We start from the raw sequence: 26755 nt of genomic DNA on the forward strand, positions 1-26755 counted from the left end.
TGCACCATTAGTTTGACTGGAGAGGCTCATACTGCTGCAAATGGTAAATATTACCGTACCTTGTTTAATTGGGAGACTTCAGTTATTTCTACTGCAGTTGCTAAGGAGGGAAAAAAATAATCAATCTACGTAATTGGAAAGAGCTTTAGTGAGCCTCTTTTTTTTTTTACACCTTATCTAACACACAGGGCCAAGGGCAAACATGTTCTGTACCCGCCTCCCCCCTTCCATTGAGATCTGAATATTGCAGCAGCCCCTCAGAATGCAATTACCCTAAATAATAACCATGCAAGGCTTATTCATTATGCACTGTCTAGCGGGCACAGAATTAACAAGGCTGCGTTTTAAAGGCCATCAGAAGTTTGCATTCCATCAATATTTCTTCCACTTTTCAGCTGTGTGCTTACACTTTGCAACCACCTGCCAACGAAGAGGGTAACAGATGCAGCAACATTTTTAAGTCAAATTTGTGGACAGCCGAAGTAACAATCTTCTGTCCTTCACAAGGCGATCACAATCTAGGTCAGGGGTGAAGGAACCTTTTTCAATCCAAGGGCTGTATTTTCTTCTGGGAATTTTTTTTTTTGGGGGGGGGAGAGGGAACATATCAATAAAGGTAAAGGGACCCCTGACCATTAGGTCCAGTTGTGACCAACTCTGGGGTTACAGTGTTCATCTCGCTTTATTGGCTAAGGGAACCGGTGTACAGCTTCTGGGTCATGTGGTCAGCATGACTAAGCCGCTTCTGTCAAAGCAGAGCAGTGCACGGAAACACCATTTACCTTCCCGCTGGAGCAGTACCTATTTATCTACTTGAACTTTGATGTGCTTTCGAATTGCTAGGTTGGCAGGAGGAGGGACCGAGCAACGGGAGCTCACCCCGCCGTGGGGATTTGAACTGCTGACCTTCTGATCGGCAAGTCCTAGGCTGTGGTTTAACCCACAGCGCCACCCGCGTCCCTATCAAAGGCAAAAGTGGGCACTGCAATGAATGTGAATTTTACCTTTGTACAATTGGCTAGTCTCTTCTCTCCCTGTAGTTTTATTGATTTTGTGGCAAAATAGCATTGATCAGTTCCAACAAAACCTGTGATGTGTTGCACGCTTCTATCAATCACACATAAAAAGAAAAATCGAGTGGGGACATTGACAAATAACTAAATACATAATCAAGGCTTCAACTATACATGAAAGTCTCTCTATAAGCAAGCTTGAGTGGCTGGAGGTCTTAAATCACCACTGCTATTTACAGACTGGATAAATGCCAGATCCCAAACTTTCCCTTGCCATCCTATCAGAGGTGATCCTTTGGAGACTTTCCAATTGGAGGCATTCTCTAACTGGGTACACAGCAATCAGATCCTTATGTAGGAGAATCAAGATCAGCATCTATTGACAGACGGCCCAGAGCCAATTAGAGACAAAATGCTTTTGCGAAGTCCTGGAGAAACCTGGCACCCAAATGTCATAAATTTCAAGATGTGGGTATATAACAGCAACTGAACCCAAACCTGATTGGTGAGACACACATCAGTATCTCATGTCAAAGGGTAAAAAAAGGAGGTGCCTTGCAGGGCTGCTCTGAGGACAAGTTAAATACAGCAATACAAGTGATTAGCCTCCCCTTAGAAGGAATGTGATTTTGATGTACAGATGTCCCTCCTATACTACATTAAGCATGGCAGATTGTGATAAAAGGCACCATTTGGACTGTCAAGTGAGCTTATGGAAGACAATTAAGCTCCTAGCTTGTTTATTCCCAGAGCCCTCTACACCGGTCTACCAGCTGCCAAAACATCTGGTGAAGTTTGCCCTCCTGGCCTGCTCTCTTACTTGTACTCAAAACATTCCAGACTGCAGCAGACAAGCTCCCAGCTTTTCCTAGCAAGGTCAATGCAGACCTCCATGCTATTTGCTATTTGTTTCATATACAAGAGCCCCAAAGTAGCAATACCTTCTTCCCCCAAAAGAGCTTTGTGGGCACAATGTCCCCTCAGGGATCCCAATTAAGAATCACAGGTGTGTGGAATCATTCCAGTTTTGGAAGGACAACTTACAAAAGTTTTTTGTAAAATCAGTCCCGTTAAGTTCCTAGCCTACTAAAATGGGGCACCTAAGCTCAACACACAGGATGGTTTCTCCTCCCCGACAGCAAGCAGAAATGCAATGGGCTGCCATCAGGATAGCCCTCAATCTACCTAGCTGACCATTCGCTCCCTGGATGGAATTCCTAGTCGCCTATGGTGATCACACAAGTTAAGAACCATTGGTGACCTATTTAGAATTGTGGGGTCCTTCCTAGGACATTCCCTTCCACAATACTCTTACCTGCGGGCTATGCAAGAGTTGCACCCAACCACTTAAATCAGGCATAGGCAAAACTCGGCCCTCCAGATGTTTTGGGACTACAACTCCCACCATCCCTAGCTAACAGGACACCAATGGTCAGGGATGATGGGAGTTGGTAGTCCCAAAACATCTGGAGGGCCAAGTTTGCCTATGCCCGACTTAAATGAAGAGAATGGGAACAGTGCTGATAAGGCCCTGATCAGCAAAATTAAATAAATGTGTACTTGTGAAATGAAGCCTGTATTTGTGGGACAAGTAGCGCCAAACATATACAACTATAAGACTGTCTGCACCAGTAGGCTTTTGCATCTGACATACTTTTTAACAGGAAATGCTATAAAACCTGGGTTGTTATGCACCCAAAAATATGCACTTTCCCATACAGCTGTAGCCTTTCCCCCAACTGCCTCTTCTCTAAATGACGGCAATCCCTGGTGAAACAGCGTCAGGATGAGCCCTGCAAACCGAGAAATGTTCCTGGGGAAGGAGAGAAGAATGTTACCCCGTGCCACCATTGAAAACTCAAAGATGCTTTTTAATTTGCCACGGTGCAAAACCATGCATTTATTGTACAGCAGCACTCATGGGACACTGAAATGATTTCCCCTTCAAGTCTCAGCCGTTCTGCTTCAAGCCATCCATTCCAAGAACCAGGAACCCTTGTGCCTGTGGAAAGAAACCGAGAATTTAGCCACCCATTGACCGCAGGTAGGAATAAGTTAATTACCATGCTCATGTGCCAACAAAGCCACTTGTATTACTAACATGTCTTCCTTCTGCTTGAGGGGATGACCATTTTATTCTATTAATGAATGCTTGCAACAACAGCCAAAAAGGCTTCCTGGCTTACGTGACAAAGAGCAGCTGCTTTGCACCACAAAACAACCAGGCTTCTTCTTCCATGACAGCCCTTAAAATATTTGAAGACGGCTATGAAGCTGAGGCTCCAATACTTTGGGCCACCTCATGAGAAGAGAAGACTCCCTGGAAAAGACTCTGATGTTGGGAAAGATGGAGGGCACAAGGAGAAGGGGAAGACAGAGGACGAGGTGGTTGGACAGTGTTCTCGAAGCTACCAGCATGAGTTTGACTAAAATGCGGGAGGCAGTGGAAGACAGGAGTGCCTGGCATGCTCTGGTCCATGGGGTCACAAAGAGTCGGACACGACTAAACAACAACAAATAATATCTCCTTCTCAGGGGCTCTTAAATCTGCCCTGAAGCCAAAACAGTAAAGGACTCAACAAATAAAGGCTGTTACATTAGCTCTTACAGTAAAAAACTGTTGTTGCAGAAATTTGAATTGTTTTATAAAACTGGTCATCTATTCAAAGGCAAGGAAAGCATTTATCCATCTATTCACACAAGTGCAATAATCATTCAATAGGGAGGTAAGTTACACTAGGTGTAAGGAAAGGCAAGGAAAAGCATTTATCCATCTATTCAGACAAGTGCAATCACCATTCAATAGGGAGGTACGTTACACTAGGTAGGTAGATCTCAAATCTACCCTCCTGCACCAGCTACGTAATAAACCAAAGAATCAAGAGGTCAGCAGTCTTGGGAAAGTTGCCTGCACCTTCTCATTATCCACAACCCTCATGCTCCCACCATCATGAAAATCCAGCAAGCAGTGTGCATTTATAGCAGAATATTTACATTAGGCTTCTGTCTTCGAAGTGCAATACAAAAGCATGCAATGTAAGATTTGGACATCAGTGGAATCAGACCATCTGGCTAGAACGCATGTTTTATCAGCATTGCCGATAAGATGGGGAAAAAAGATTAAGTCATCATGTACCACTGAATAGCACGCCATGTGAGCGCCCTGCCACAATCTTCTAAATGGGATTTTGGTCTTACAAAACTTACAGCACTTGGAAGACTTCACAATTTCCCTTGCCATCCTCCCAAGCATTCAGTCTGACATACGGTCCTGCAGTCTGAAAAAAGAAACAGGGAGCATAGTAAAGAAAGGGAAAATTTTGCTTTGTATTGCACCAGTGAATTTTCAAACCAACACATGCTTTAGGGCAGCAGGGTATCACACAAGATGGGAGGGGAGTGCATAAGCCTCAAGGCCTGTGGGGACAGGCTCACATAAGACCGAGTCAACATGATCATAAAACTGTGTATGAATGGGCCTTTTGATTTCACTTGCAACACCAGAGCCTGCAGTGCTATGCCTACTTCAGGGGAATAACTAAACTCAAAATAGGATTTCCAAGTTTTATTTTGTACAACCCTGCAAAGATTGCTCAGAATGTGCGGCTGACAGTTTAATCCAATACAGTGGTACCTCAGGTTAAGTACTTAATTTGTTCCGGAGGTCCGTTCTTAACCTGAAACTGTTCTTAACCTGAAGCACCACTTTAGCTAATGGGGCCTCCTGCTGCTGCTGCACTGCTGGAGCACGATTTCTGTTCTCATCCTGAAGCAAAGTTCTTAACCCGAGGTAATATTTCTGGCAGTAGCACCTTAAAGACCAACTAAGTTAGTTCTTGGTATGAGCTTTCGTGTGCATGCACACTTCTTCAGATAAGTGTGCATGCACACGAAAGCTCATACCAAGAACTAACTTAGTTGGTCTTTAAGGTGCTACTGGAAGGAATTTTTTTATTTTGTTTTGACTATGGCAGACCAACACGGCTACCTATCTGTAACTAATATTTCTGGGTTAGCGGAGTCTGTAACCTGAAGCATATGTAACCCAAGGTACCACTGTACAGATGCTCACTTCCCACTGGAACCAATCTGTGGCTGAATGATATCCTGAAGTGGCCTCGCATGTTCATGGGCTTCTTTGTACTATTTAGTCCCTGCATACAGAAAACAAGGCTTTCAGGGAGACTTCCAGACTAGGCCTCACCACCCCTCTAAGTTTTCCATGTACAGTAAACTGACTGAGAAGCAATTATGCAAAGACCCACTTGAAGCCTAAGGTTTACCACCGGTCCTGTTTTTCAGTCGTCTGCTTGATTTATACCAGGTACAGTGGTGCCTCGCAAGACAAAAAGAATCCGTTCCGCGATTCTCTTCGTCTAGCGGTTTTTTCGTCTTGCGAAGCAAGCCCATTAGCGGATTAGCGCTATTAGCGGTTTAGTGGCTTTTAGCGATCAGCTGAGAAGCGGCTTAGCGGCTTAGGAAAAGGGCGAAAAAAGCGGGGAAAAAAACGTGGGAACTCGCAAGACATTTTCGTCTTGCGAAGCAACCCCATAGGGAAATTTGTTTTGCGAAGCGCATCCAAAACGGAAAACCCTTTCGTCTAGCCGGTTTTCTGTCTTGCGAGGCGTTCGTCTTGCGGAGCACTGCTGTACACTTAACTTCCACATGTCGTTAACCTCCCAACTCCCATCTTTACATCATATTAATTGTATTATAGTTTAATTACTTTTTAAATTATCTTTTACAGCTTTTTAGCTTTCTGTGTGGTGTGTTTGCTTTCATTTTTGCAAGTCTCATTTGAGTTCTGGTTCTGGGGAAAAAGTGGGATATAAATAATAATTGGCTTTAATACTGGCCAACTTTAGGGTTGCTTTAAGCGTTATGGGGGGTGGGGGGGAAATGTGTCTTAATACAGAGTATACGTCCTTGCTTAGGCATGCCTGATGACTTGCCATCTGAGATGTTGTAGGAATTAAGAAATTACTGGTAAAGATGATGGGTGAAGGAAGGATTTGAACCAAAAGCCCCCCCCCACACACACACACATCAACTTCCCTGCTACAACAACACACGTAAGATTCCTAAGACGCCCTATTCAGGTTAACTTTTCTAAATTAAACAGAACAAGAAAATGCAAAGCCCCTACCTTCCATGCTTCTTGTGTAGGATCAGAGCAAGATGTCCTCCTTTTAAGGTTTTATTTCAAGTCACCCATCTCTTCTGCATGGGCCCACCTCAATGATTACAACTTCAGGCTCACTTTGATCCTAAAAATGATACAGAAAACCAAAGAGCTGTCATTTTATTTATTTTTGAACCAGGAGGCAGCTGCTGTAGAAACAGATTATGCTGATGTCGTCAGACAAAGATCTGGCTAAAGCAGCAACAAATCAACACTGTCGCTCTGATGGGGAAAAAAGTGTTGGTCATCACAAACATCAGCTAGAGACCATAGCAAGGAAGGGACAGCTGCCACACATAAGAAACTGTAAGGCTACTTCTAGTTACTGTTTTAAGGACTTTGAACCATCTTATGTTTTATCAACAGGAAGGCTTAAATTGCACAGAAGTTAGAACTGTGCCCCCAACTGAATAAATGGTATCTTCCAGCCACATGGCCATCCCTGGAATTAAATTCAGCTGCCGTATGCAGCAGTTTGGGAGACAAATTGCAACTATACATCAGAATTCTGGAATACTTGGTGAATTTGACAATGAAGCTGCCTAACCGAAGCACAATGGCCAGAAATATGTGGGCAGTGGGTTCAAAAATACAGCAACAGCCAACATATTGTAAGCTGCGTATTAATTCTGCAGCGATACACACAAATTTGGGTTTACAAAAAGCAGCCTAGTCCAGTGCCCTGTTCTCAGAGGCCAAACCAACATACTGAGTTGATTCCTGATCGAAAGGTACTTTTGACCCATGTGCTACTCTAGTAACAGAAAACTTCAGTACAAAATAATTACACAAAAATCACAATCTTTCCTTTAAAATTTTTTACAAATAGGCAACGATCAGGCACTCACATGTGTGCTCAATTAAGTTTTATTATGAATTTTAAGGTGTTTACTCAAAGCACAGTGTGTACCATGAAGATACACCCCTTAGTACCATATTAACATCTAGAAATGAACTGTTAAAAGAGCAGCCAGCAGAACCTACTGAGTTCACATTAGAGAAAGAAGCAGTATAATCCTAGTTTAATTACTCAAAAGCAAGTCTCATGGAGTTCAACACGTTTAACTCCTGAAAAATGAGGATTGCGGCTTTCAACCTTTTGTATGTGGAATATTAACAAACTTAAACCCTTTAACACATCATTGGTGGCCGGTGTCTCCATGAAAAATAGGATTGAAGGCAGAAACTCACACGTGTATTCTGATCGTGTGTGGGTTTCAGGTGACTCCATCGCCTCCTTGCGCCCAGCTCGATTTTTGCAGCAGTTCGCTCTGTACATGCCTAGCGGCATCGTCGCCCTAAACGGAAAGACACCCACTACAGTCAGATTAACCGAGAGAGATTTGCTCTTGCAAACTGCATGAATTGGGCTCAAGAGAATCTCAACCGCCCTCCCCTCTCACTGTTAAAACACTGGTGCATCAGACAGATTCTGGCTGTAACAGCAAAGAGATCAACACTGACGCTCTGATGGGGAAAAAAGTTTTAAGTCATCATGTGCACCAGTTAGGATCCGATCGGTATGGTTGCAATTTGAGATACGCGGGGGGAGGGGAGATTTAAAAAAGTCGAGCTTTTAAGAGCATGCAAGTGAACTGGCCCCATAGGAAAGGCAAGGGGGGGACCCCACATAAGAAGGAAAAACAACGAGAAAGCTTCCCCTCTGCAACAAGTTAGCCCTCGGCGGTTGCAAAACTCAAAGCTTCGAATGCGAAGCAACGTTCCCACCCGCCCCCGCCCCGGATTTCCTAACCGAGAAAATACAACGGTCAATATAGGGCGAAGGGGGTTAAAGGGGTTCTGAGGAACAGCGCGAACCAGCACGCATCGTGTAATAAACAAGGAAGGTAGCCGATGGCAGAGGATTCCCCAGCCCCACCACCCAACCGCTTCCCCAAAAAGACATCCTACCTCCACGGAAGCCACATGTGAAAAGAACGAGGAGGCGGGCCGTGGGCTCTTATATAGCCCATAGCGCCTCACTGCGCACGCTCTTCTCAAGGCACTTCGGGAAATGTAGTCTTTAGTAGCCCGTGGGGTGTGGCTTCTATGCGCTGGGAGTCCTGCCCGCTTTTTTACCAGATGCTGGTGAATAGGTCAAGAGTGGTAGGGGCAGACTATGCCCTAGGCAGGGATTTAAAAACACCCCATATAAATATGCCATATAGGTGTATAGATAGATCCAAGTGTCCCTCTTTTCCAGGGAAGTCCCTGATTTAGAGAAGCCATTCTGGTTTCTGATTTGAGCCTGGAATGTCCCAATTTTCCTCAGGGTGTCCCTGTTTTCATTTTCATTTGAAAAATGTTGGAGGGTATGGAGTTATCTAACCCCCGAGCTGTCTGAAGGCAATGCTATATAGGGACTTTTTAAAATGTTTAAATGTTTAATTATGTTTTTATATATGTTGGAAGCTGCCCAGTGTGGGTGGGGCAACCCAGTAAGATGTGTGGGTTATAAATAGTAACATTATCATTATGGAATGGGACATCCCTATTTTCGTCGGAGAAAAGGGGAATGGAGATGGAGAATTGTTATAATTAAAGGTAAAGGTAAAGGTACCCCTGCCCGTACGGGCCAGTCTTGACAGACTCTGGGGTTGTGCGCCCATCTCACTTAAGAGGCCAGGGGCCAGCGCTGTCCGGAGACACTTCCGGGTCACGTGGCCAGCGTGACATCGCTGCTCTGGCGAGCCAGAGCCGCACACGGAAACGCCGTTTACCTTCCCGCTGGTAAGCGGTCCCTATTTATCTACTTGCACCCGGAGGTGCTTTCGAACTGCTAGGTTGGCAGGCGCTGGGACCGAGCAGCGGGAGCGCACCCCGCCGCAGGGATTCGAACCGCCGACCTTTCGATCGGCAAGTCCTAGGCGCTGAGGCTTTAAACCACAGCGCCACCTGCGTCCCACATTGTTATAATTATTATTGCTTATTTAGTATACTATGTCATGCTTGATTGCTACAGTGAAGTATAAATAGAAACGTGATATTTTTGTTCCAAAGTTAGAGGGTTTAGGATCTCTTGGAACAGTCAATGCCACCTTCTGGACTGGTTGTAAGAAACAAGGTAAATCCTTCAAGGCTGAATTCTGCTAACTAATCTATAAAGCTCAGCAAGTCATGCTTTTGCATGTAGAAGGTCCCAGGTCCAGTCAATAGTATCTCCAGTTCAAGAATCAAGTAGCAAGCAGTAGATAATGCCCGTCTGCTCTTCAAGGCTCACTTCCAGAGCAGATGGCGTTACTGGACTCAGAGGGGACCAACAGTCTTTGATATAAGGCAGTTTCCAACACCCAAGGATCACACAGAGCAGTTTACAGTTTAGGTTGTGTACATGCTATACCTTTAAAACACATTCAAAGTACATTCCCCACCCCTCATGAGCTAAGGGTTGCTGTGAGGAGTAAACTTCAGTGCCCAGAATTCTTTGAGGCAAATAATGTGTTTCAAATGTGATTTAAAGGCAAAAGTGTCTACACAGCTTTAGAGGAAATTCTGCCATGCCTTTGCACTGAACTTTTGTGCCTTTGCACAACTTTTGTGTCTGCGTTTTCACTTTTTGAAATATGGCAACCCCATTCAGAATGGGACACTGACCCTCAGCTTCCTTCTCCTGTGTTGCCCTTGTAGAACTTGGCAGGAAGGAAGATGAGAACGAAAGTATAATTAGTTGGCTGTGCCTCACATTGCCTGTTGCTCCACCTGCTGTTGGACTCCTGCTTTACACCTGTCATTCCCAAAGGACAGCAGCAGCCACTCCTGGATGCAACTGAATGATCCGATCATACTCAATGGAATAACTAGACAAAGTTGTCCCCCTCCAGTGGAGACTGAGTGGCCACAACAGTGACTCATGGTTGTTCTTGTTTTGTTCTTATAGGAGTCTTTAGTTTCTTCTTGTTGTTGTTTAGTCGTTTAGTCAGGTCTGACTCTTTATGACCCCATGGACCAGAGCACGCCAGGCACTCCTGTCTTCCACTGCCTCCCGCAGTTTGGTCAGGCTCATGTTTGTAGCTTCGAGAACACTGTCCAACCATCTTGTCCTCTGTCGTCCCCTTCTCCTTGTGCCCTCCATCTTTCCCAACATCAGGGTCTTTTCCAGGGCGTCTTCTCTTCTCATGAGGTGGCCAAAGTATTGGAGCCTCAGCTTCACGATCTGTCCTTCCAGTGAGCACTCAGGGCTGATTTCCTTCAGAATGGATAGGTTTGATCTTCTTGCAGTCCATGGGACTCTCAAGAGTCTCCTCCACTTTAGTTTCTTAATCCATTGCTTTGCCATCACAGCCTACTAGCAGTACTTTCATTACATGCTAGCGTGTACCAGTCTGCTGCTTGGGAATTACTGACGAAATGCCTTCATTGTTGTCCAGATTCCACCTTCTTAGTGGTAGTGGTTGCTATAATCTCTTAAATCTTACTTTCCCCATAAATACAGCATGTCTGGATTGCATTGTCCAAAGGCTTCTCAATGCCCTAGCCTTACAGAACTTTCATTCTTATTACTGTCTCCCCAGAGATCCAAGACAATGTCTGTGCTTGTAGATTTTCTTATACTTACAGCTAAAGTATTTGGCTACATCATCCATGCTCTGCTTCGGTGGGTAAAGAAACCTGCAGAGAAAAGAGTCACTAATGAAATCTGCCTGATAACAGGTGCAGCCAGCCCAACTGGCATTGGGAGGTTTTTTGCATTGGAATTTGCCCGACGAGGAGCAACACTTGTTTTGTGGGATATAGATACCGAAGGCAATGAAAATGCAGCCAGGGAAGTTCGCAAGCTGGGAGCGAAGGCTTACATTTATACTTGCGATGTGAGCCGGAAGGAAGAAGTCTATAGCGTTGCCGAGTATGTGAGAAAGGATGTGGGCAATGTCACAATCCTGGTCAACAATGCTGGCATTGTAGCTGGAAAGCCCATCTTACAGTGTCCTGATGAACTGCTGGAAAGAACCATGAGGACTAATTGCCATGCTCACTTTTGGGTAAGTGTGTATCCTATGAAACAGGAATCAGGCTCCTGAATGAGAGGAAGGCTGAATTGTGAACCTGCAGCTCTTGACAGTCAGTATAGCCCAACTGAGGAGATGAAGTAGGCAACCACCTGGACTGCAAAACATCCATGCAGAGAGCATCTGTGTCAGCTGTGAAAATACCGGGGGATGGGGAGCAGAAGAGAGTGCCCCTTTTTGCACCTTTGGAAGATGCATATAGAAGCAGTTTAGCAATTATTTGAGGCAGTATTCCTCCCAATCCATCTGTATCCATGGCACTGGCTAATTAGACCATAAATGCAACTGTGACAATGATGATAGATGTTCATAGATTATTGGCATGCCTTACTAATATGTTTGATTAATGGTGTCTGGGAATGGCAGTGTTAGTACATTAGAATCCAGATTAATTAGTTTGGGAAACATCAGTGTAATAATATTCTTATTTTCATCTTTAGTTTAAGCAATTTCATTCTCTTCCTTCCTTTGTGATGGGTGTACTCTTGATAATATGCTTCTCAGCAAATGATGAAGTATGTGGCTCAAAATACATTAGTTATATCAAATGTTATATGTTCCAAATATGAAATTTCTGATATTTCTACCACAATATTCAATGTAGCATATGATAACACCGATGAATAGAAATATACAACTGACTAAAAATATTATAAATGAATTTAAACATTGGCCTTAGAAACAGCTTTAAAATCTATAATAATAGTTTAACCCTGCAGAAGGCAGAGGCCTTCTTAACAGATAGCACAACAAAAAAATCCCATGGAAGGACTTCTACTAGTGCAACAGGGCTCCCTCCCCCCATCCTGATGCCCCTCACAAATTGTCTTTTGTGGGGTGTTGTCGGGGGAAACCCCAGAACAGCACATGTGAGGTGTTGGGGGAGATCATCATCATCATCATCATCATCATCATCATTTTTAATTTGTATACTGCCTTTCTATCTTACAATACTCAAGGCGGTTTACAAGCTGAAGAAACAAAAAATGTATATCTTATAACAATCTGGAAAGCTGAAATGTTTGTGCTGGTGGAATGAACACCACAGTGCTATGTTGAATTCTTCTCAAAATTTCTGATCTTTGCTTGGCAAGCTCAATGCTGTATTCATACGGTTTGGCACATAAAAGGTCGTATCCCAACTACACATTTAAAGCACTGTTATACCACTTTAAGTGTTGTGACTTGCTTCAAAACACACAGACCTGAGAACTGCAGTTCGTTACAGGTGCTGGAAATTTTAACTCTGTGAGGGGGTCGCCTAGCAACTCTCAGCACCCTTAACAAACTACAGTTCCCATTTTTCTTGGCAGGGTGGTGAGCCACGACTGTTCAAGTAGTAGAAGAGTACATTAAATTCATGGTGTGGATATGACCAAGGAGTTATGCAAAAGGCTATATCTTGTAATTATTCAATCAAGTTTGCCCAGCTCACTCACGCAGTGTGGATGGGTAGCTTTGCAGCAGCTAATTCTGAAAAGCAGCTTATCAGTTCCGTCTTGCAGAACATGGCCTGGCTCTCATTAATCCTACTTTGCAGAGCCTGAAAAGATGGAGAGACAATCAAATGGAGGGCAATTTTAAGAGGATTGCAATGAAAACTAATCTTGTTATACTCTTTTATCCTTGTCACATGTGCCATTAAGACTCAAATTTCTGAAGGAACTTTGAATAGGCATTAATGTTTCTTACTTGGAAGAAGAAAAGGGGAAATTGGGAAATACATGGATGAAAGCAAAGTTGTGGTGGCTCCTCCTCTTTCTAGGTGAACGATTAGTCAGAACATCTTCGGAAAACAGGCAGAAACCTCCAGAAACTCCCAAGCCAGAGTGTTTGGATCTTATCTGCATTAAGCTTGGGTTTGTTCAACTCCACCCACTTGAAAATAAAATAACAATAACAATAATCATTTGTTATTTATACCCCATTGGTCTGGCTGGGTTTCCCCAATTGGGTGGCTCCCAACAAAATATCAAAAACACGATAAAATATCAAACATCCCACCCTGTGGAAGGGCCTCCCATCAGATATCAATTGAAATAAACAGCTATCTGACTTTTAGAAGACATCTGAAGGCAGCCCTATTTAGGGAAGTTTTTTAATGTTTGATGTTTTATCATGTTTTTAATATTCTGTTGGGAGCTGCCCAGAGTGGCTGGGGAAACCCAGCTAGAAGGGCAAGGTATAAACAAATTAATTATTATTCTTATTACTACTACTACTACTAATAGCCGCCAATAATTTTACCTACATTGTATCCTGTAATAGTAAAAAAACTAAACAGATTTCTGTTTATAGAAAGAAAATGGAGCTAAAATAAAAAAAAAATACTGATGAAATATATGTAGCTTTTTTAAAAAAGATTGTTAGTATAAATAAGAGTTAAGCTATTTAATAGGGCAGTTGTAGTGTGTGTGTGTGTTTACATATTTATAATAAAAGAAACTAAACAGATTTGTTCTTATATTCTGCTGGTACCTTTGCAAAGCAGGCCTTCAGACATTACAACTGCTGCTTACTAGTTGCAAATCTGAACACACAAAAAGGATGCATGAATATAATCAAAACTCTCTTATCCCCTTTTGCAGACAGTCAAGGCTTTTCTTCCACAAATGATCGAGAGAGATCATGGCCACATTGTGACAGTCGCAGGATCATTTGGACTTTTTGCAACAGGTTGTCTGGAGGTTGGTAAGCCACACGTCAATAGAAGTTCACAAATGCTAAATTTCCTCTTTGTCTTTTGCATGATTTATAATAATATAATAATTTATTATTTATACCCCGCCCATCTGGCTGAGTTTCCCCAGCCACTCTGGGCGGCTCCCAATCAAATGTTAAAAACAGTACAGCATTAAATATTAAAAACTTCCCTAAACAGGGCTGCCTTCAGATGTCTTTTAAAGATAGGGTAGCTGCTTATTTCCTTGACATCTGAAGGGAGGGCATTCCACAGGGCGGGCGCCACCACCGAGAAGGCCGGTTACTGGTTCCCTGTAACCTCACTTCTCGCAATGAGGGAACCACCAGAAGGCCCTTGGAGCTGGACCTCAGTGTCCGGGCTGAATGATGGGGGTGGAGATGCACCTTCAGGTATAGAGGACCAAGGCCATTTAGGGTTTTAAAGGTCAGCACCAACACTTGTGAGTGAATTGTGCTCGGAAACGTACTGGGAGCCAATGCAGATGTCTATAATCCATCAGTTCCCAAGGCCAAGCATCACTAATGACGCAGGGCATCTCTTTCATTGCAGGGTCTTACTAAAACAGTGGTCGAGCCCCTAAGTTAAGCATGTAAATGGGAAAATGTTGCTTGATTCCTCAGGGTTACTGCGCTAGCAAGTTTGCTGTGGTTGGATTCCATGAAGCTCTTAGCCATGAGCTGAAAGCCAAAGAGTCAGTGGTGTGAAGACTACCCTCGTTTGTCCATATTTCACGGACACTGGCATGTTCCATGGCTGTAGAATCAGGTAACACTGCGCTCAGACTCAATTCTGATGATTTGTTTGTTCACTTTTTATGACTACTTTTGCTATGTTTATAGGTTTTTAATGTTTATATATGTTGCAAGCCACCTTGAGCATGGTTTTGACTTTGGAAGGGTGGCGTACAAATAAAATGATTGGTTGATTGATTGATTGATTGACACTCACAAAGATTCCTACTCAAAAAAACTCACACACCAACTTGATCCCTGATACAAGGAGTCCATCTACTCTTAGTAAACTTAGCTGAACAACAGAACATTCTGCCCCTCCCCTCCCCCAGTGCACCCCCTTAATCTGCTGTAAGGGTTCCCCCAACCCTTTTCGGAGGCGGCATGAGTCGCACACCAAGAAGTTGGAAGCCCTTGCACTGATGGGATGGTTAGTTAAAGGCCACCCATTCATTTCAACAGCACATTGAAAGGTTCAGAATGGATTCAGAGCCACTCATTTCTCAATGAGCAGTAGAAGGAAATGTAGACTTGCTGTAAGCTTCCATTCTTGGACGTTCTAGTCTTTAACCTACGTAAAATACCACCTCTGGTAACCAAGCAGGGCATCATCAGGACATAATGCCATCAGGGGAGGGGCTCCTTATTTCCCCAGGCCAGAACTCTGGCATGAAGTGAAGTGAACTCTACCCTAGACTGAAATCCCCTAGCACAAAATTCTCCTCCTATCGTCAACTTTTGAAATTTAATATATATTCATCTATAACAGGAGTGGCGAACAGTAGGCCTGGGGGGTTGAATGAAGTCTTCCAGGTGTGTGTGTGTGTGTGTGTGTGTTCACCTCTGGCTTTTGTGTGACTGGAATATAGCCTACCAAACAAAGAGTCACCTCCATTGCACAAGAAGAAGAGTTTGGATTTGATATCCCGCTTTATCACTACCCTAAGGAGTCTCAAAGTGGCTAACATTCTCCTTTCCCTTCCTCCCCCACAACAAACACTGCGAGGTGAGTGAGGCTGAGAGACTTCAGAGAAGTGTGACTAGCCCAAGGTCACCCAGCAGCTGCATGTGGAGGAGCGGAGACCCGGTTCCCCAGATTACGAGTCTACCGCTCTTAACCACTATACCACACTGGCTCTCTGCCCAGGGGCATAGCTAAGCTTCTCTGGCACCCAGAGCAGCAGGGGTGGGGTGATCTACGCATGGAGGTGCCTCACGGGGGCAGGGTGGCAATCTGCACACAGGGGCGCCTCACAAGGGGTGCCATCGCAATGCATGCACGGGTGCCCCACAGCAATCCGCCCAGGGGGGTGGTGTGGCGAGCTGCCCACAGAGTCTGCCTGGTAGATGCATGCCCCACACTGCTGTTTCGGGCAGCAAGCCCCACACTGCCATTTTGGGCAGCATGGGGCCCCAAGCCACCACGTCACTCCCAGAAGAGACGCGTGGCTCGGGCACGCTGCAGGCGAGGCTCCGTTGTAAGTGCCGACCCTGTGGTGTGCCATTTTGTCACCCCCAAGGATGACACCCGGGGTGCGTCACATCCCGCACCCACCCCTTCCTATGCCAGTCTCTGCCCACTATTTTTGGCATGGTACCCATGAGAAGATGCATCCCTTGGTTTAAAAAAGCTTCCTCACCCGTTCTATAACTACATAGCTGGAGAAGAGTGATTACCACCTTCCCACGCTTTAATAATATTCAGTGTGGCGACAGAGAGAGAAGGAATGGAGAGATGTCCACTTACTTAATTTGAATTGTTCCATGGATTACTGACTCATCCCTTAGCTGCTTGATTCTTGCAGGGGAATATATTGTTCACATGATTAATGACAGGGTTCGCCAAGCCGTAACGATACCTTGAACTCACCTTATATAGAACAGAATCAGCAGACCCATATTTAGACTTTGTTACAGCGACTCCACTCTGGTTCAACGATTCATGCATTTCTGCAATTAATAATGTCTGAAGTGGTTGCTACAAAGTGTTAACCTGGAACATTGTTAATAGGGACAGTGGTTCATCTGCGAGGATGGAAAATCAAAAGGTTTCTAGCTTAGGATGGGCCCCATGGCTTGGTTTCCAAGAAAGAGCTAGATTACACAAGAGAGCAAAGCAAACAGAATCACACCCACCCACAATTAATATTAATGATCTAGACCAGTTGACAGACTTCAGCCTTGCAGGATCTACCTTGCTTTCTAACCTAAATCCTGAGATCCACAAACTGGAGCCCGGACAAAAAGAAACACATCGAGAAAGAATTCTGCACCCACGAATTTGTTTTGAGCAGCAGAACTGAGCAATGCTCACTGTCTTTCCACACGAAAGTTGACACTGCTTCCTTTCCCTCAACATGCATTTTTTCTTTTTCTAGGCAAGAACTGGAAACCCTACTTTCTCCCTTAAGGCCAGATCAGTTTGTGAAATCAGCAATGCACAGAATACTTCAGAATCAGCATGTGATCTGCGTCCCCAGAATGCTGTACCTTGTGGCCATTTTAAAAAAGTAAGTCACTATATTCAGGAACTGGCAGACCTAAGACTGCTTAATAGGGGTAAAGTAAAGGTAAACGGACCCCTGACCATCAGGTCCAGTCATGACCGACTCTGGGGTTGCAGCGCTCATCTCACTTTATTGGCTGAGGGAGCCAGCGTACAGCTTCCAGGTCATGTGGCCAGCACAACTAAGCCGCTTCTGGCGAACCAGAGCAGCACACGGAAACGCCGTTTACCTAGCCGCCAGAGCGGTACCTATTTATCTACTTGCACTTTGACGTGCTTTCGAACTGCTAGGTTGGCAGGAGCAGGGACTGAGCAACGGGAGCTCACCCTGTTGCGGGGATTCGATTGAGCTTGCAGGGCAGCAGCTGAAGAAGGAGCAAAAAGGGTTTTCTTGTGTGTGTGTTTCTTTGTGGCTGATTAGCTGCTCTCCCTGTGCAAGGGTCAGAGGGGGCAAGGTTTCTGTTGAGGCAGGTGATTAGCTGTGGGAGGAGCTTATCAGAGCTTGCAGGGCAGCAGCTGAAGAAGGAGCAAAAAGGGTTTTCTTGTGTGTGTGTTTCTTTGTGGCTGATTAGCTGCTCTCCCTGTGCAAGGGTCAGAGGGGGCAGGGTTTCTGTTGAGGCAGGTGATTAGCTGTGGGAGGAGCTTATCAGAGCTTGCAGGGCAGCGGCAGGGCAGTTTGATCCATCTTTTAGATTTAGGGGAGCTAGTCTCAAACGTTTGTTGGGGGAGACCTAGGTTTTTTGGGGGGGAGTTATTTGTCCTGTCTTCACGCTTTTTATGATGGAGGACTGCTGTAGCCACCCCCAACGACACGTTCTCAACATGGAGGGTGAAGGAACAGCTGCAGTCACCTGCGGTTCCTGCGCAATGTTTGCCATCTTGCCAAAGGTTGCAGGCAGCTTTACCTTCAGCAATTGCATGTTGATTGCCCTCTTAGAAGACAAAGTCCAGCAACTGGAGGAACATGTAGCTACGCTCCAAAGAATTAGAGAGATGGAGCTCTTCTTGGAAGCAACAGAGCACACTGTCTCCACCAAGGAGGAGACAGGGGACTCCCCTGAGAAGGAGGCTAGTTCACCAACACAGGAGCCAGATATATGGAGAAACGTGACTCAAAGAAGTAGGAGGCCCAGGGTTCGCTCTGATTGTTTAGAAATACACAGTCGCTTTGAGGTCCTCTCCCCTAGCATGGAAGACGAAGAGCAGACTCCATTTGAGGATCTCTCCCTCATTACAGTCGATCAGGTATATGAAGACGAGCAGCAAAGTCAGTCCTCAGGTAGCCTGGTAGATGAAGGGAATGCAGTGGATGTAGCCTACCTTGATTTCAGCAAGGCATTTGACAAGGTGCCCCATGATATTCTTGTAAAGAAGCTGGTAAAATGCGGTCTTGACTATGCTACCACTCAGTGGATTTGTAACTGGCTGACTGACCGAACCCAAAGGGTGCTCATCAATGGTTCCTCTTCATCCTGGAGAAGAGTGACTAGTGGGGTGCCACAGGGTTCTGTCTTGGGCCCAGTCTTATTCAACATCTTTATCAATGACTTGGATGATGGACTCAAGGGCATCCTGATCAAATTTGCAGATGACACCAAACTGGGAGGGGTGGCTAACACCCCAGAGGACAGGATCACACTTCAAAACGACCTTGACAGATTAGAGAACTAGGCCAAAACAAACAAGATGAATTTTAACAGGGAGAAATGTAAAGTATTGCACTTGGGCAAAAAAAATGAGAAGCACAAATACAAGATGGGTGACACCTGGCTTGAGAGCAGTACATGTGAAAAGGATCTAGGAGTCTTGGTTGACCACAAACTTGACATGAGCCAACAGTGTGACGCGGCAGCTAAAAAAGCCAATGCAATTCTGGGCTGCATCAATAGGAGTATTGCATCTAGATCAAGGGAAGTAATAGTGCCACTGTATTCTGCTCTGGTCAGACCTCACCTGGAGTACTGTGTCCAGTTCTGGGCACCACAGTTCAAGAAGGACACTGACAAACTGGAACGTGTCCAGAGGAGGGCAACTAAAATGGTCAAAGGCCTGGAAACGATGCCTTATGAGGAACGGCTAAGGGAGCTGGGCATGTTTAGCCTGGAGAAGAGGAGGTTAAGGTGTGATATGATAGCCATGTTCAAATATATAAAAGGATGTCACATAGAGGAGGGAGAAAGGTTGTTTTCTGCTGCTCCAGAGAAGCGGACACGGAGCAATGGATCCAAACTACAAGAAAGAAGATTCCGCCTAAACATTAGGAAGAACTTCCTGACAGTAAGAGCTGTTCGACAGTGGAATTTGCTGCCAAGGTGTGTGGTGGAGTCTCTTTCTTTGGAGGTCTTTAAGCAGAGGCTTGACAACCATATGTCAGGAGTGCTCTGATGGTGTTTCCTGCTTGGCAGGGGGTTGGACTCGATGGCCCTTGTGGTCTCTTCCAACTCTATGATTCTATGATTCTATGAACCGCCAACCTTCTGATCAGCAAGTCCTAGGCTCTGTGGTTTACCTCAAAGCACCACCCGCGTCCCTTAATAGGGATAGGGTGGACAGTTTTGAGTTTACTGCAGCCAATAAAGGCTAAAGCAGTGTTTCATGAGCAAGGAGTCAGGCCAGAGCTCAGTGCCATAGCCCACTTGCCTTACCCCCATTGACCATCCTGTAGCCTTTTGGTTGGACCAAGGCCAGTATCAGTAACCTATAAAAATGTTACACTAACAGTTACTAATATGTATATATAAATCAGTATCAATTCATTTTCCTTCTGACACACTGTCCCTCTCTGTCTCCTGAGTTCTCACCCAAGGTCCAAACAAACTCTCCGTTCATTCACAAGTCTCCCAAGATCCTGGAAGCAGCAGACATCATATCACTTGAGTCTCACACTTGCTTTTTATGGGCATTCTCCAGGTAGATGGGTCCTTCCTCGGGGCTGCTCACATATGTGTTCTATTCACCTGCACACTCCACACCCAGTTCCAGGTGCAGAAGGTTTGTTGAGTTTCCCAGGGGGTCCAAAGGATGGGAAAAGAGCCCCCCACCACCCACAACTCTTTCTTCGCCCTCTGTCCTCTCCCTTCTCCTCCAGAGCCAAGATGGAGAGTTTTCATGTGGAGGGGATGCACACTGAAACATCACTAATTAAGACACAAGAAGACTCTGGTGGAAAACGTTTATTGTTGGTAGTACCATATTTTTCGCTCTATAAGATGCCCCAGACCACAAGACGCACCTAGTTTTTGGAGGAGGAAAACAAGAAAAAAAATATTCTGAATCTCAGAAGCCAGAACAGCAAGAGAGATTGCTGTGCAGTGAAAGCAGCAATCCCTCTTGCTGTTCTGCCTTCTGGGATAGCTGTGCAGCCTGCATTCGCTCCATAAGACGCACACACATTTCCCCTTGCTTTTTAGGAGGGAAAAAGTGAGTCTTATAGAGCAAAAAATACAGTAATTCTTTCCATGTTGAAAAATGCCCGAGTTTAGGAAAGTCCCTTTTCACATCTGACTCACCAACCACTCACTTTAGTTTCTATTTATGGATTGGGTGATAACTGGGTAAATCCTTTCTGCTCACTAGAGGCGTAGTTTAACGCTATGTATAGGGTGAGTCCTTTAAAAGAGGCCCCGTGGATACAGAGTTCACATGTTCCACAGGGCCTCTTTTAAAAGACTCACCCTATATTTCATAGCAGCACCCCAAAGGGCTCGATTTTGCAACGTTCCAAACATGTTGTGGGAGGCCAAAGCAGATATAAAGACAAATAGTTGGATACAACACATAAAAAGCTAAAAGGTAGCTCCGTTGGTTCATAAGAACAGAACGACAAAATTCGGTTGGACAATAACTTTACTATGCCCAACCAAAATGTCACAAATTCATGGCAAGTTTGTAGTCAGTCTCCAGCAATATCTGGGGGAGTGACAGGTTCTGCAACCCTGAAATAAGGGGTGGGAATGGGGGGGCCACCAGGTGGCGCATTGGAAGATGGCCGACAATAACACCTCTCTGACCCATACCAGGTAATTAAGAGGCTGCTATGGGAAGTATGTTGGGATTCAGAACTTACAGGGTTAAGATATTCTGAGTAATGCCTCACATTCTGACGTTTGGAAGTAGGGAGGAGCTTTACTTTCTGTTCTCTCTTTGTCTCTGAAAGAGGAGGCAGCCATGAATGCTAGCAGTCCAGGAGAATCTGAGAAATGCTGAGCTGTAAATATTTTGCTGCAATAAAGAACTGATAATTTGGACACACAAGTGCTTGGTGTGTTTGGATCTAAGCAAGCAGCAACAGTTTTTTCCGCTGTGTTTTTTACTCTGCAAGGCGAAACCGGAGAGAAGAAGGTCGGCGCAGCTTGGCTAAGAAGTGTGCCGGACCGCTATAAACTGGGGCTAATTGGGGCCATAAAGCAATTAGCCAGTGCCACATTTTATAACAAAGTATGCAGTCTTCCTACCCCCCCCAAGGAGATGGGGGGGCTGCCTTGCCAGCGGTGTCCACAATGCACCCCCAGATCCGAGAGTCGGGGGTGCCAGTCACTTGGCACGAGCCCTCGATGAAGTCAGCTCTTCCTGACGCCAATTCCAATCAGCGCGTGCTGGTTAGCTTCAGCTCGGAATTATAATTGGAAATATATAATTGGAATGAAGCTGAAGCACTTACATCAAGCAAAGTTCGAGAGATAAGGCTGCTGATTAATGCATCTCTGTGTTTGGAGCGACGGGAGGAGACAAATAAATTAAGCGATGAACCACCATTACGAGACTGGTATGTGCGGAGCGAAAAGGGGGGGGGGTGGAGGAAAAAACTTTTATTTTCTTTCCCTTATGTGAGTATTTATAAACCTCTACCCCAAGAGAGCCGAATTGTCGCCTTTTACTAATCGCAAGCAAGAATTTAAGAGCTGTGTGGAGTGAATTATTGATTGAAGAGAGGACTGGTAAATATGGAGTGTGGAAGGAAAATTCTATGACGCAGTTGTTAATGGCATCTTGCTAAGACAGGCTTGTCGAAGAAAGATGAGGGGAGGACGACCATGGTCATTGGAATGTAAATGATGGATTGTATGTGATAACCTGGCAGAGCCCCTTTGTGATATATGTGGCAAGCTTGGGAAAATTAATAGGACAGACCGAGGATAAATTTTTGAAGAAGGGGAGTAATGGCGGCTGTCCTTATGAGATATGACTTTTGGAGTGTGCAAAATCCATGCAGATGTTGCTTGTTCCTAACCTGCTTGCGAAGATTATCAGAGATTGCAAAGAAAGGAATACATGATAACAACAAGAAGATGAAGAAGTAATAAAGAGACTATCTGGACAGAGCTGGATAGAATCGTTTGATAAAAGCAGTAACAGAAGTGATGTTTTGATTCTCGTTCGGAGCTTGATGTAAGGGTACCCCCAACAAAATTTAAAAATCTGGCTGTATAATTTGGAAGTAATATGATTTGGAAATAATGTGATTGGATTGGCCTGTTAATAAAAATTATGTTTAAAAAAAGAAATAAGGGGTGGGAATGAAACTTGTTATTTGTGCTCCCAATATTACAGAGATGCTTTTAAACAAAGCTACAATTTTTCCTTCTCTCTCTTCCTCAGTCTCCTTCCTTGGGATGTTCAAGTTCTTATTCAAAAATTCCTGGGACTGGACAAATGTATTCCGCAAAAAGCTAAATAAACTATCACCATTAAGTGGCTGGAAGGTGAAAAGGATGAAAAGTGTTGTCCTTTTGCATCACTGCTTCGGTAGCAAGATTTCCGATTCTAAATGCAGGCAAAAAGGACAGATGAAATCAAAGTTTGGCATTCAAGATTCACTGGAATATTCTGGTTTTGCACAGGTAACGTACATGCAAGGGCTCTCTTTGTGAGCATTTATGCCTTTGGCTATCGAACAATTGCTGGAGAATCTCTTTCAACATTCAGCGTTCAGAAAGATCAAATGATACAGCAGGTAGAAACATTTTAAGCATTGACAGAAAATAAGAGATTTCCTTCCTCCGCAATATTTAATCCATTCTTATTTGGGGGTGTTTCACTTGACTTTCCATTATATTCTGAGGTATACACCAGAATCTTTCTTCAGGAAACCGACTTGATAAACCTCATTTTCAGCTCCCTATCATTGCAGAGATATAATCTGAGTTGAATGATGCTGGTCTTGGAGGCAGCCTGTAACAATGGTTCTGAAGTATGCATTACTGTGTATTGTATTAAACCCCATGATAACACTTTTGGATCACCTATTTTCCAGCTGTTCATTTTATATAGGAGAATGGAAAGGAATAGGGATACAGCCATTTTAGGAAGTAGAATTTAATGCAGAAGACAGGGTTTTCTAACAACAGCTACACATTCCTATTAAGTCAGGCAGAACATGTTTGTGGGGTGTTATTGCCCTTGCTCAAGAAACTAAGCCTATGTGAATAAAACAGTTATGCATTTTCCACCTTGTTTATCTCTTCTTCCAACTTCCCACAATGCTTCTCCCTTCATCTTGTGTTCCAACACAACCAACACCATTCAAGACATGTAATTGCTCTGATAGCTCAACTGGTAGAGCATGAGACTTTTAATCTTAGGATCGTATGTTTGTGGCCCACACTGGGCAAGATTCCTGCACTGCACCACTAGGTGACCCTCGTGGTCCCTTCCAACTCTATTCTGACATTGGAGACAAATTGACATGAAGCAAGCTGATCATTTGCAAGTGAGCTGGGGCTGTTGAGTCCTACAATAGCTGGAGTGTTAACAGGTCCCACTCCCCTGATGTAGGATAGGAACATGTCCCAAGACAAACAGGTATCGGCCAGTCAAGAGATATTTGGTATCTCTTGGTATTGGCCAGGCAAGAGATATGATGCAGACCACAAGCACACAGATGGTCAGAGAGTTACAAAGCTTGCAGTGTAACACTGGAGCTTAATTGAACATATTTTTTTAAAAAGTCACATGTAAGGGAAACATTCATAATGGGTGGCATCAAGGATGTTTTGCTGCTCTGTGGGAAGTGTCAGAAAACCAGTTATGTGTATGGAAACTGAAGAGTTACAAACTCAGAATATTATTTACAACTTGGCCAGGTTATATACCAACTGTGCAAGAAGAGTAAGAGTATTCTTATGTAGCCATTAAGGTTATCTTCTCCCCTACCCACACCTGTACAGAAGAAGTGGATTGTGTGAACAAAGTACATTAAAAGAAAATAGCACACCAAAATTATCTAAACTAATGTGAAAATTCACTTTTGCCAAGTAGAAGACCATTAAGATTCTGGGGAAATGGCATAAACAACAAAAATAGTACCCAAAAAGCCATTCTGTAATAGCCTTGAGATGATTCAACCTACCAAATGCTGCTGCCTTCTCTACTCATTTCAGTGCATTTTGTATAGACCCCATTAAGGTAAAAGGAGATTCAGTAGAATCGGGTATATGAAGATACTATCTGTACACCACTCAACTTAGGCACACCCTGCTGATAAAGGGAAATGCCCATAGCTATGGAAAAAATAAGCCTAACCTTTGATTGAATATACCCTGAAAATAACCTGAAGGAACTTAGAATTAGGAGCACTTAACTTAGCCTTAGTGAATCAGAGTCCGGCTACAAAAAGATGGATTCCCAGCATTAACTGGAAGCTAAACCTTAGCTGAAGAAACAGTGAAAAATACAAATAATGTTGTGAAAGAAGGGTTAGGTTTAGGTTTAGAGTTAGGGTTAGGGTTAGGGTTAGCAGTTGTTACAACTGCTTTGAGATTTGGGTTCTTTTTTTTTAATCAAGTGTTACATAAATCTTATGAAATAAAATCATTAAGAAAGTTCCATGCAAATTCTGGAGTCAGTGGACCAGGAAGGTAATACTGGTATTAAGACAAAATGTAACGGTTCATACCATGGATGAGCTTAACACACACCCTCCCAATCCTTTATATACGGAGAATAACCCTGGTCTACCTTACAGGATTGTTGGAATGATTCCAGAACACGTATGTAAAGTATGTTGAGCACTAAGGGAAACTGCCAGGGAAATTGCCATATGAAGTATTATTCTGAATATCCTCAGTTTTTGATCCATTTGTGTCGAGAGATTTCAGACCAACTTTTATAGGTTTAGCCCTTCATCTTTGCTCATATTAGCACAGGAAACAAATATATATATATATATATATATATATATATATATATATATATATATCTATCTCAAGGGGAACAAAGAAACCCACCACTTTAGTATTTACCATTTATTGGTGACAAACACTAAGTTTTACTTACATTCCATGGGGAGAAAAAATTCCAGCGTAAACAATGAACTGAAGCAGTACTTAACTTGCAAGGCTATCGTGCTTTACCTGGACCATATGCAAAAACTTTATTGCACACACCACTGTGTGCAATAAACACAACATCAAAAGCAACACAGTTTATATATAAACATAGGTATTTTTTTTCAGCCCTACATGGAGATGTAATTAAACAGTATAAAGCACTCAAGGAAAATCAATCTGCAGTTTTATATGCACTACATTGAGATCATATCCTGTACTGTACTGAGTTTGTGTGCCTTTATATATAGACACACACACACAATTTTTTTAAAAAACAAAGATTAGAGACCATTTAAACTTCTGCTGCATTCAAGTCCCGCCCCGCCCCCCAATATTCTAGAAATCAAAATGATCAAATGAAGTTTTAAAATTCCTAAAATGTGTAATTTATTCAACCATTCAATAATTAGGCTAGACTTGCCTAGCTGGCTTTGTTTTCAATCAAATGGCAGGCATACAGTTGTTTCCAGTGAAATTCTTTTACAATTTCATTAAAAACAAAAGACCAAACATATACATGGATATGATCTTCCCAAGTTAGTTCATAGGTAAGTGTTATCAGACAACAAAAGTTTCTAAACTGTGCTATATTTCTAGGTACAATTAAGAAACTTTTCTCTTCTTTTTAAATGAAAAATTTATAGTGTCATTCAAAACAATGTAATGAAACTAAAAATTTTATCACTGTTTGAAAAGCAACGGTTATGATTTAGATACTACAGTGGATTGTGACAACTGTAGCGCTCTAAAACAGTTAGGTTACATTAATTAGGAAGCATTTGATTTTCTCTGGTGCTTTCAAGGTTTGGGTCCAGTCAAGCCTTTTTTAGGCAGTGGTGTCCAGTGTTTGTCCCAAAGTGTTTGAGCTAGCCGGTTTGAGGAGAGGGTCGTTTTCCATTTCTTGCTTCACGCATCTAGAAAAAAAAGGGAAAAGGGTTTTTTCTTCCTAAAGGGAACCATGCTTGGGATTATGGATCTCTCAGCCAGAATTGTGGCACTTTCAAACTCATGCCAAGAGGCATATTTCCTTTGAAATAGCAAACTCCCACAGTCGCATTTATCCATTGACTTTAAATGCGCTGCCAGTAATGCAATTAAACTAGTGCTGGCAAGAAAACTCTGCTCCGCTAGCTTAAGACTAGGACCCTCGTACCTATGGGACCGCCTCTCCTGGTATGCCCCGCGGAGGACCTTAACGTCCACAAATAACAACACTTTGGAGGTCCCAAGGCGCAAGATGGTTAGATCGGTCTCAACTATGGCCAGGGCCTTTTCAGTACTGGCCC

The 26755-nt window shown here is 43.7% G+C and overlaps 2 protein-coding genes and 1 long non-coding RNA gene across 6 annotated transcripts in view; 1 reads left to right on the forward strand and 2 right to left on the reverse strand.

The window, feature by feature from the left end:
• Window positions 1-2881: 2881 nt before the first annotated feature.
• On the reverse strand, window positions 2882-9840 carry LOC307218029. Its single transcript, XR_013839665.1, has 5 exons — window positions 9826-9840; window positions 7387-8200; window positions 6160-6280; window positions 4221-4291; window positions 2882-3015 (listed from the first exon to the last, which is right to left on the reverse strand). It is a non-coding gene; the product is annotated as an uncharacterized lncRNA (long non-coding RNA).
• A 667-nt stretch (window positions 9841-10507) lies between these two features.
• Window positions 10508-24905, forward strand: LOC307217852 (retinol dehydrogenase 10-like). Its single transcript, XM_079979818.1, is given in 7 exon segments — window positions 10508-11174; window positions 13790-13888; window positions 14526-14589; window positions 14592-14670; window positions 17015-17146; window positions 22741-24841; window positions 24872-24905. Coding segments are annotated over 6 exon segments (999 nt in total). The 5' UTR covers window positions 10508-10628; the 3' UTR covers window positions 22820-24841; window positions 24872-24905.
• Window positions 24906-25370: 465 nt separating this feature from the next.
• STAU1 (staufen double-stranded RNA binding protein 1) overlaps window positions 25371-26755 on the reverse strand; it is a 41035-nt gene continuing 39650 nt past the window's right edge. For all 4 annotated transcript variants that reach the window (XM_079979224.1, XM_079979225.1, XM_079979222.1 and 1 more), the window contains one exon: window positions 25371-26383. In XM_079979224.1, the coding sequence (XP_079835350.1) occupies window positions 26296-26383 (88 nt within the window). In that variant the 3' untranslated portion in view covers window positions 25371-26295. The remainder of the gene's footprint in view (window positions 26384-26755) is intronic.

Source organism: Podarcis cretensis, assembly GCF_951804945.1.
Source record: "Podarcis cretensis genome assembly, chromosome: 6".
Taxonomy (NCBI): domain Eukaryota; kingdom Metazoa; phylum Chordata; class Lepidosauria; order Squamata; family Lacertidae; genus Podarcis; species Podarcis cretensis.